Source organism: Etheostoma cragini, chromosome 15 (genome assembly GCF_013103735.1).
Source record: "Etheostoma cragini isolate CJK2018 chromosome 15, CSU_Ecrag_1.0, whole genome shotgun sequence".
Taxonomy (NCBI): domain Eukaryota; kingdom Metazoa; phylum Chordata; class Actinopteri; order Perciformes; family Percidae; genus Etheostoma; species Etheostoma cragini.
Window position 1 is genome coordinate 5,939,727 of NC_048421.1, and position 11,114 is coordinate 5,950,840.

At 40.1% G+C, this 11,114-nt stretch overlaps 1 protein-coding gene across 2 annotated transcripts in view; it reads left to right on the plus strand.

Annotated features, from left to right (window-relative positions):
- Positions 1 to 7,057, plus strand: part of pecam1 (platelet/endothelial cell adhesion molecule 1) — an 8,706-nt gene extending 1,649 nt beyond the window's left edge. Inside the window, exons 3-15 of one of the 2 annotated variants that reach the window (XM_034893313.1) lie at positions 25 to 318; positions 992 to 1,288; positions 1,685 to 1,945; positions 2,059 to 2,340; positions 2,486 to 2,776; positions 2,857 to 3,138; positions 3,663 to 3,801; positions 3,916 to 3,983; positions 4,147 to 4,200; positions 4,450 to 4,542; positions 4,636 to 4,692; positions 5,292 to 5,314; positions 6,693 to 7,057. In XM_034893313.1, coding sequence (XP_034749204.1) covers positions 25 to 318; positions 992 to 1,288; positions 1,685 to 1,945; positions 2,059 to 2,340; positions 2,486 to 2,776; positions 2,857 to 3,138; positions 3,663 to 3,801; positions 3,916 to 3,983; positions 4,147 to 4,200; positions 4,450 to 4,542; positions 4,636 to 4,692; positions 5,292 to 5,314; positions 6,693 to 6,866 — 2,315 coding nt within the window. In that variant the 3' untranslated portion in view covers positions 6,867 to 7,057. The remainder of the gene's footprint in view (positions 1 to 24; positions 319 to 991; positions 1,289 to 1,684; positions 1,946 to 2,058; positions 2,341 to 2,485; positions 2,777 to 2,856; positions 3,139 to 3,662; positions 3,802 to 3,915; positions 3,984 to 4,146; positions 4,201 to 4,449; positions 4,543 to 4,635; positions 4,693 to 5,291; positions 5,315 to 6,692) is intronic. The other variant, XM_034893314.1, reaches the window with a different exon arrangement.
- Positions 7,058 to 11,114: the final 4,057 nt, after the last annotated feature.

Genomic DNA, 11,114 nt, shown 5'->3' on the forward strand with positions numbered 1-11,114 from the left:
TGTGTGTGATATTTGGAACTCCAGCATACACTATAGATGTTGTTGGCCTTACAATCCTACCCAGCCGCACAGTTCGGAGCGGGACACCGGTGACACTACACTGCCAGGTTAAAGTCAGTCATGACAACATCCCTCACTTAAATCATACATTCCAGCTCACACGGGATGACATTCCAGTCCACTCCTCTTCCACTGCAGAAGACACATTTGAATATGAACTTAAGCCGGCCAGGACAGCTGACTCTGGGAATTATGAGTGTCGTGTCACAGTCAAGGACAAGAGCAAAGCAAGCTTCATCCAAAATCTCAACGTCACAGGTAGAGCTATGGATTGGTGCAATAGATTTTAAAAACCACGGTTGATATTTGTTTTCAATTGGTTAGATTTGTTTGTTGTTATTGCTGTTGTCAGACAAGGGTGGTATGACATGAACAATTTGATAATATAACTGAAATTCATTTTTGGGGATAAATCATAACTGCCAGTCAGTTTACACAGCAAGAGTTCAGCCTTCAGCAGTATAAATAAGCATTTTCAGACACCTACAACCATTCTTGAGTTAAATATCATATTGATTATTCTGGCTGCGTGTTATTGTTTGTAAATGTTATTCAATGAAAAGTAGCACAATTCTTAAAATACTAAGGCTACTTTATTTAATTTATAAATTAGTTTTGTTTTTTCTTTCTTTTATTTTATTGCATAAAAAAAGTAATTTGACTTAAAGCAATCTTTGGTAAATTATTATCAAGTATACAAATTTACAAAGTTGTGTAGTTAATAAGCAAAAACACACTATGGGCATGGCACTGAATCCTCAATGTTCGTTGTTATTCAAGAAAATTCTTCACACAGCATATACCCAAGTATTTAATCTGTATAAATATATATGGCTCATATAATGTGTACTATTGTATCTGAACAAACAACATCAGTATGTAGAGTAATGGCTTTACTTCCCACTTTCCTATTGGGTTTTTCCCTCCTCAGGCCTGCAGACCCCCATTCTGTATTTGAACAAGACTACCCCCTATGAGAATGAGGAGTTCACAGCCAGCTGCAGCGCTCCGGAGGAGAAAGGATCCCTCATCTTCCGGTTTTACCAGAGATTTAGGAATGGAGCCTTTGAGAAGATAAAGCAGCCAGCGCCCAAGGGAAACACGTTGGAGACAACACTGGTCCTGAGGACTATTGGAGACAGCCACCTGTACTGTGACTATGAGGTCAATTTAGTTTCTGGGGCCAGACGCTCCAACCCCAGCAACGAGATTCAAGTCATAGTCAAAGGTGATTAAAGAGCTGTCATGGCTCCAAGAAAATATCAAATTACTTAAAGGGGCTTGTGTAGGAGCAGTCAGTAAATCAACGTGCATTCATTTGTAGTGTCACAATGATCCATTTCTTTATTGCATAACTCCAACAGACATTGAAACATGAAGAAAGAAGCGTTTGTCTCACAAAATGTGGTTGAAAAATAGTTTGCCCTTCCGTTCTCTAGTCATACACACACACCTGAGCCAGGTGAGGTCTACACATAGCGTTAACACCCCCTGACCTCATCATCATCAATATCACATCAACATGATAAACAGTAATTATGATCAGCATAATTTCAATATAGGTGTTAGTATGATTATAAATTACAGACTTGTGTGATTGACTCTTCTGAGTTGTGTCTTGCAGGACTCTTCATTTCCCCAATCATGAATGTGCTGCCCTCCCCAGAAGTCTTTGAGGGTGAGATAATAGAAGTGGTCTGTAAAGTGGTGAGTCCACTGAAGAACGTTGAAGTATTCCTGACAAGGAACAGGAGGATCCTGAAGCAAGCACCAGCCAGCCTCAGTCATCGATTCACTGCACAAGAAGGCGACTCTGGGGAGCTTGTGTGCAAGGCAGAGTGGGGCAACGTGCAGAAAGAAACCTATCAAATAATCACAGTCAAAGGCAAGCACTGGATAACGTGTTGTCAGGAAATGTCTAAAATTATAACATCTACCGCCTCATCATCAGTTGAAAACCTTGTACAATGCTTGATTTTTGCTGTCCCATTTCCACAGAGCTGTTTTCAAAGCCACAGCTGACTGTGAATCCCAGAGACATATTTCTGGGAGACCGCTTCAAACTGACCTGCTCTGTCTCCATTTATGTTCCTGAGAGGATCAGCAATGAAAGCATGAAGTTCTTCATCTACAAAGATAACGTCAAACTCACCAGTGAAGAGACATACATCACTACGGCTCACCCTTCTGAAAATGGCAACTACACCTGTAAAGCCCAGGCTGCACCTCTTATACACAGCTTTGTAAAAGAAAGCCAAACAGTTGTTGTTAAGGCAAAAAGTGAGTCATCAAATGCACAAAATTAAGCATACTGACATTACAGCCTCACAGAGTTACTAGCATGGCTGTCAACTGTTGTTTATCTGTGTCTGTCTTGTTTATGTTTCAGTTGCACTGACTAATTGGCTAATTATCTTATCCCCAGTTCCCCTTTCAAAACCCGTGTTGAGTGTGGTAGGAGGAACGCTGGTGTTGGGAAAGAGCTTCCAGCTGCTCTGTCACAGTGACAATGGCACTCTGCCCATCATCTACACCCTGCACCTCCCTCACATGCCAACTGAGAGCAGAGTGGTAAGCAAGCAGGGGGAACAGGCCATCTTTAACTGCTCAGCCATCTACAAGTTTTCAGACTTAAATAACTTTCTGTGCCATGCGAAAAACAGTCAATACAAGCCTCCAATGACAGGATCAGGGCTGCTACGTTCAACCATCATAGGTGCGTTGGATGACGACTCATTCAAACAAATTTATGTTAACATGGTGAACTGCAGGTCTAACGTGTGTTACTCCATGCAGAGCCCGTGACAAAACCAGTGTTGACCATGCCCCACGGCATAGGGGACGTCTCCGAGGGGCAGGACCTGACTCTCGTCTGCTCTGTTCAGAGAGGCACTCCTCCCATCACCTTCACCTGGTACCACACGGAGACGGAGGGGGCTCTCGCCACCAAGACCTCCATGAAACTGGAAGGATCCTACAGCATCAGCAATGTTAGAAAAGAGCACAGAGGCGGCTACTACTGTCTGAGCACCAACCAGGCCGACGAAGCCAAACAGAGCCACACTGTCATGATCGGAGGTGTGTTTTTATCTTCTGTTAATGATGGTCATGGGTGCGATTCTTGTGTGTCGATCTTTGTGAGGGCCAATTGGGGTTTAGAGAGCTAGGTCTTTTGCAAAGTGAGACCATCTCTGTGATAAAGACTAAAATGATCTTTTAATGTATGTTTGAAATGCAAGTTTGAATGCACAGATTGTTTTTTGACTCTGCATTTCTAAGACACACTAACAAACCAACTTTAAATAATTGAGCCAATGAGTTTGAGGTATATACACTGTGGCAATTATTACATAATGTTATTACATAAAATAATACATATTTACAAAATGTAAAGCAAGTGATGACACATGTTTGGCATCCAGCTACCATTCTCATCTCTATGAGGAATGAGGAACACTTGCATGATCAGGAAATGAAAGTATTATACATGTACTGTATATCCAGAAGTGAAAGACACTACACTAAGCAGAAATTCTGTTTTTATATCTAATTATAATATGATTCATACCCTTCCATATATTTAATTGAGATGTACTCTGCAGTGAAGATGGCCGGCTGGAAGAAAGGTCTTATCGGTATTATTGTCTTCTGCACCCTGCTCATACTGGCAGTGATCCTCATCATGGCCTTTAAAAGACGTCTCCTTTTATTTAAGAGGAAAAGAACTGGCGAGCTGTCAGTGTAAGTAACACTGTTCATATATGTATCAAACATCAGTGTTTTGGAGATGAAGAATGTCATTAACAAAAATTAAAAATCTGATTTTGGTCTGATTTTGTGTCCACCTCTTTGTAGGAAGTCAGCCAGCACCAAAGTGGAGCGGCTTAGCCTCACCCAGGCCGAGTTCAATCAGGCAGCCAATGGTAAAGTCTTTCATGCTCATACAAATACTGAGCCGCAAACTATACTTAAGAGCAAAATACGAAACTCATTTAAAAAAAGTTTTCTTTGTTTATTGTTTAAGCATGAAAGTGTTGGTATACTGTTTCATCTACCACCATTGTTGCTGTTTTTGTCTCTGTGTAGTCACTCCAGGCATGATAGGAAAGAGTGTTTGGAGTGAACATGCGTCAGGCTCTGGTGAGTGTGTTGACTGATTTTTAATGAATCCTATGAAAAGAGCAAATCTAACAATGTGTTAGTCTGTCCTTCAACAAGTTCTTGGCATCCCTACTCTGTCTGTGATTCTCAGCCCTGATATTTACATATATATAATTAAAAGTGTTATCTAAAAAAATTTACCTAATTTGCCTGCTATACTCTTTGATTTAAATGTTTTATAAAAATGCTATGAAGTTTAACTACAGCGGGCTACTCATTGTATTGCAGATTCTGAGGACCAGAATAGTGTAACCGCTCCAGAAAAGCAACCAGAAACTGAATACACTGAGGTGCAGACCAGAGAAGCAGATCCTAACAGAGGTGAGACTGCCTATGAATTTGAATATTATTAGTATAATCTTTTTTGAATTTAAAAACACTGTGTAAGATACTTGTGTATTTTGTTGTTGACAGCACTGGTGAAAAAGGGCACAGACACGGTGTACAGCGAAGTGCGTAACTCCAAGCAAGGTATGACTAACATCCTGCTCTTCATTCATGTACCACTTACGTTGATGTGGTGAGAGAAATCAAGCTGCTTGCTGACTTTTGAAAAAGAAAACGCGCCAGGAAACAGGGTCAGCTCCAACTCTAAACATCTGCATTGTTATTGAAAGAATGTCCCATTAAAACAGAAGGCCCAGTCCCCAGGTGTCTACTTCCTGCTTTTGTCAAAGAGAACTTCCTGTACTAACAATCAGAGCCAAACAGTGTGTACATCCGTTAGTAACCGGCTCCATTGTTTCATACTCATGGGGGAAACTCGTCCATTGTTCAGTCATTGGCTGCTAATAACTCCTAACGCTTTAAATGTCAGTTGTAGTGATTCCATCAATGATGTACAGAAGTACAAGAAAACACAATAGGCATGTTTTTTGCTATATGTGCTCTAATAAGAGACTTGCTTGTAGATAAAGACTATATTATCACATACATATTAGCGTAAATGTGCGCAACACGATAAGCTCCCAGTTTTTAGGGATGTGGGCGCCTGATGACTATACAAGCCCTCCTTTAATCCTCAAACTCCTTTTGTTTCCTGAGCTTATCCTTTGTCTTTGTTTTTGCAGGTGTTCCAGAGCAGGCTGATGCTGTAAGTAGAAACACACACACACATCACACGTACAGTGCATGCACACAATACGAAAAGGCAGACACGCACACACTTCTGTGATGTCTTTTGCCGAGAGATCTCTCACTGACGGACACAGTGCAGTAAATGGAGACCCCGTGGAGTCAGTTTTTATTGTTTGCAGACAGGTAACTGAAAGTATTGTATTCCAAGTAAAACACTCGCTTCATTTTACTTGTTTAAAATTTTTTGATAATTTACAAATAATTTTTAGGAAAGAACTGCAAAGAACTATGCAATTTGGCACTAATTGTGTTCAATTGTAACACTCCAGTTTATTAATATAATTAATTAACTGTAGAAAATCTTAGTCAGTAGGTCAACTGACCATTCATAAATGTGTCTGGAGTAATTATTCTACATGCAAACATACAGTTACCAACATGTACGAGGTATGATGATTCCTATGATAGAAACATGTTTAAACATTTTTACTTATGTTTTGAAGTGTTTTTTTGTAACTTGTGTTTTTCTTTCTCCAAAAATCAAGAACTGCTTTTGAACTCAACTTAATAAGCAAAATAGAATAAAAAAACCTTTTCACAACAGTCCTGTTTTAGCCTTGCTAGCAGCGTTTCTACAGGGATGGCAATGTTGATTGTGCCACCACGTTGGTCCAAATTGAAATATTTCAGCGAGTTTTTGTGAATACTTTGGTCGTGCCTTAACTGTTCATTTTATCATCAGGTCAAAATTTCAATCTGTCTAATACTTGGTTGCATTGATACTTGGACTGAGTACTTACAAAACCCATGCCACTTTCATCAGCTACAGGGCACTTTGCATTCAGTGCTAGCAAATGTTAGCTTGCTAACATGCAAAACTAGGATTGGATATAAACATGGTACAAATTTCTCAGGCTTAACTGATATCAGCAAGTTACAACATTATTGTGAGCATGTTAGCATGCTGATGTAAGCAGAGTCTCATGGAGCCACATGACTGTAGACTTCTGTTTCCCTATAACATGTACCAGTTATCTGTATTTTTTTCACTTAACTTTCTAGAAATCATTCAGGAATAACTTAAAATCTTACCCAACACTATGAGTTATCTTATAGACATGTATATTTTCCTTTGACCTTAAAACTTCAGTGCAAGACATATCTGAAACTTTAACTCTCCTTGTTTATCTGCATATTCTCACTACTCTGTTCATTTCGTCTTAAAACAAATGAGTTGACATACAACATACAAATACAGTATATACATCACATATGCTGATCGATATAGTCCTGAATGTCATGCAGTAATCTCTCCTGGTGTCAGTTTTATAGTTAATCCAGCCCCTATTGTTTCTTCACATGAACCTAATATTTCATGGTTTGTCACTTCTAAGCAGGGGTCAGTGGAGTATGCACAGCTGAATCACGATACAGATCACAACAGTGACCACGGTAACCATGCTGACCACAGTGTCCAGGATGACTACATAGATGACATTGACGACAGTGTTCACATCAACACCGCTAACCAGGGGGAATGCATACATGACCCAGTGCCCGACTGTTAACCAAAAAACAAGAATATTTATTCCCTTATTTATCCGGCTCATTAATGCAGCTGGAATATTTTGCTCTAAAAGACCTTAAACAGCTCTAAACATTCATGTACTTTTGTATTTTTGCAACACTTTGCAAGGAACATTCCACGTTGTAAATTCACTTGCTTTGAAGGGCAAATAAAATGTGTTTAAGTGAAGTGTTTCTTCTTCCTTGTTCTTTCTCTAGTAGTTATTCTTGTCAAGACACAGAAAGAGGATGTGTGTTTTGTCTGCAAAGGAAAAGACATTCAAGTCTATATCCTTCCACTGGTGGCAGTGGTGACAGAATCTGAATAGAAAGACAGGTCTTTGAAGTGAGCAGAGAAGTTATGCTACCTCTTTAGTGGCAGAGGTCGGGACTACATTCACCAGCTGTGTGAGAATCCGGGCTTTCTGTTTAAACCACTAGAGGACAGACTTCTGGCAGCGCTGCATGGAAACTCAGTGCCATCTGGCTGTGATCTCTCTCACTGCGAGGAGGGCTTTCACTCTGTTGTTACAGCATCAGTTTCATCACAGATATCAGTTTCATGTTCTATTATCTAAGTTTTAATTGAATGATGTATCATGAACTTATTCAAGGTCTCCACCAGATATACACCAGGTATTTTTAAAAGGAAATTTAAGACCTATCTTATTACGTAATCTGGTTTTTAAGTTAGAGTAATGTCAAAGCATTACTTTTGTAATTTGTTGTTATATCATTTGTTAAACCTGGTGATTATTTTATCCTGTTCTGTGGGAGTTTGTTCATATGATTGACTGTGTGTGTGTGTGTGTGTGTGTGTGTGTGTGTCTGTGTGTGTGTGCACACACATTAGGACAGTCATTGGGACAGCATCACAACTGTGCAAATGCAGTCATGAGACTTTGCAGGTGTGTAGAACCCTTTTCTCATGAACAACGTCAGAATGATCAGGAATCCCTTCTCACACATGGAAAAACCATGTAGTTTAGGTGAGGACTATCACAAGATGGTCTTAAGATTTATAAGTATTTTACAGTAAACAAACTCAAAACAATTCTGACATTTTTTGTGGATAGCAAAAGTGACATACTGACATTTTGCAAGGACAAGGTTTGCCTGTCAACAGGTGAACTGGGTCCGGTAGAGCAAATGACAAAGGTGCTGCACTGGACCTGAATTGGAGGGCATTCTTCTGGTTCACTCAGTTCACGCCAACTGCTGACAACAGTCTGGATTATGAGGATCTACATTTTGACAAGAAGCTGTTAGGAACATTGCACAACAGATCAAATCCATGTGGGAGTCTGTAACACCTGACACCAGAGCTAACACCGACAGCCTGCCACCGACTCACACGCTTTAGACTCCATTCTTAGAACAGACAAACGTATATACAGTACACGCTTCACCTTCATTATCTGCCTGCCTGGAGTTTGTTCATATGATTGTGTGTGGGTTATTCCGGTTGACAGAGCTGTCTGATCTCTCCTCCTCCAACTCAGAGTTCTGTTCACCGCTGCAGTTGCGCTGAGTCACTTCACGAATGTGTGCACAATGCGTGGCACCAGGGTGTAGTACAATATTATCAGGGGTTTGCACCATTCCCTCCCACCCCCCCGAAAAAAAAAAAACTCACATGCGAAATGATCCATGTGCTTCTTGGCCTCTGTGGGCTTCTTCTATCTATGAATGGATACAGCTTCAGCTCTAAGGTGCCAGAATGAAAACTCACCCCTGCTCTGAGGACGGTACCGCATCTCAGATGACTCATGGTTAATTAATCACATTACTTAACCAGTAGGCCAGCCTCGACAGGAAGGGAACAGCATATTCTGAGCGCCAGAGATCAGGCAAAAAGGAACTGATAATGTATAACATAAATAACCCACATTATCAGAGTTTTAAAAAAAATTGTTTGGGTTAGATAATAACTCAGTGGGCAGAAAAAAAACATGAACTTGCTTTGGTTTTATTTCTGGATGCATTTGACCAAAAGACAATACCAAAACTGTGAGTGAGACAGCCAGGGAAGTAGAGAGTGCTTTGAGTGCATTCTCATTTCAGACACAGAACACTTTGCCCAAGGATGGTGCTGTTCTGCCTTTAGATCGTAACTGTCAGGGGGGAAGATGGTGGATTTACTACTGTTCCCAAAGCTACGATGAGTGAGGTAATGTACAGACCTTTAGGGTTCCTATTACAAGGAGGCACCCAGCCCCGGAGTAATGCTGCAATGATCTTTGCCAAATGTGTGGTGACTGAGGAAAGGGGCTTGGTTCTGTACATACAGTACATATGGTAAGAGTGATTGCTCTTACAAGCCTATCAGAGTCCTCCGTCCCCTCTTTATTACCCCACGTCCGCTGTTTGTGTCTCCGCCATGTAACCTGATCCAGCTCCTCCTGTATCTGAAGCACGACTCCTGCCGTTGACCGCTAGGCTAAAATTAGCATACTGACCCCTGTGAAATGTGTTCTGGTAAAATCTTGTCTTTGACTTGGCCTTATGGGGCCAGTGCCGTTTGTGGTCTTCAGATGCAGCAGTGATGTCATTGTGTCCACCTCATCTGTCTTTCTCCTGCAAATGAACTTTTAGAGAGATGTTCTAAGCCATCATGTAACTGACCTAAATGTTATACATTTTTACATAATCATTCCATATATTTCTTTCATGCACTATTGTTGTTATATGCTGTACTACTACTCTCGTATTAATACATTCTTGTAATCAACGTGCAGTTGCAGTAGTTGTAATAGCAGCAGTACATTCCACATCATTGTATGTAGGGTGATGGCACCACATGAAGCAAAGACATACAAATATATCTTTATTTGCATCAAGTATTTGTGTACCCACATAACTCAACTCAAGTTGTGGAGCATTACTTTTAAATTCCCCAGTTCCCTAACTGTAAAGACTGAAAATATAAAATGATGAAGACAAACAAGTTGTGTTTTCAACTATGTCCTACTGTGTTCCTGTTTGGTCTCTTACCACGAAGGAAATTACTGAACCAATAGCACGACTATATTGCTGCACTTCTTCCGGCACACATGAGACCAGGATGCCTTACTAGGTCAGTTGCACTTATTCCAGTTCCTCCATATAAAAACAACAATGGTCAGAAGTCTTTTTTTCTATTCTTACACCAAGATTTGGAATGACATTCCGCATCACATCAGAACAATATCATCCATCACGTATTTCAAAAAGGCTATAAACAGCTCCTAAACAGTTACACTTGCACACATTAATTGCTCATCTATTTGTCCAAGCCTTGTTTGCACTGTCCGTATTTGTCTAGCCCAGCTGATGTCTTGTGTAAAGGTCTTTGTCCTTATGTAACTGTATTGTTGTTTTAGTTGTCCAAATCGGTCTAGTCCATATCGATGTCCTGTACAAGTGTCTGTCCCAGAGTGCTGTAACCATGTTTTATGTTTCTGCAGAACAGGAACCTGCTAAAAAACAGTTTTTAAACTGAGTCAGGACCATTTGTAATGTAATGTTACTTTTAACTTTCCTGCATGATAATTATGAATGAATAAATGAAGAAGTGTTTAGTTCAACGTTTTATTACAGGCATTTTTCATTCTTTATTTGAACTATATTTATTAATAGTATAATGGGTAGTGTATTTGAGGAACGGTCAAACTGGTAATTATTGTTTTTAATTTTCCCAATGTGTTAGAGAATATTTGCTTTAAACTGTGAACTGGTCAATCCATTATGCAAACTATGCCCTCAAGTCAATGTCAAGCCTTCCAGCTAACTTGTTATACAAATTTATTGGGAATCTATGGAGTTATTTACCAAAAGGATGGCATTTCATGACTCATTTGTCTTCCTACATACCACTGCAGGAGGCTCATTAAAGAGTCGTGCTGGGACGTTAGGAATGAGTGCCTGTAATAGTGCATGGTCTAGGTTTGTGTCTGTATAAAACCTATTAAATAGATATTACTCAAGAACAGTAATTATTTAGGCAAGTTATGGGTGTTTATATAATACACTTGACACAGCAATTTCCTGGTGGGAAAATGGTGGTAGTAAAAATCAAATAAGTAAAGCCTTGAACAGGGCATTCGGGTGCATCTTCATTTTATACAATAACTTTTATTTATATACAACTTTCATGAAACCCAAGGGCACTTGAGGACCGGAGGTTTCGGGGTGGGGTGTACGAATGGAGGAGGTTGGAGAGGTACTGTGGTGCCGGGGCATGGAGGGATTTGTAGGTGATGAGGAGGATT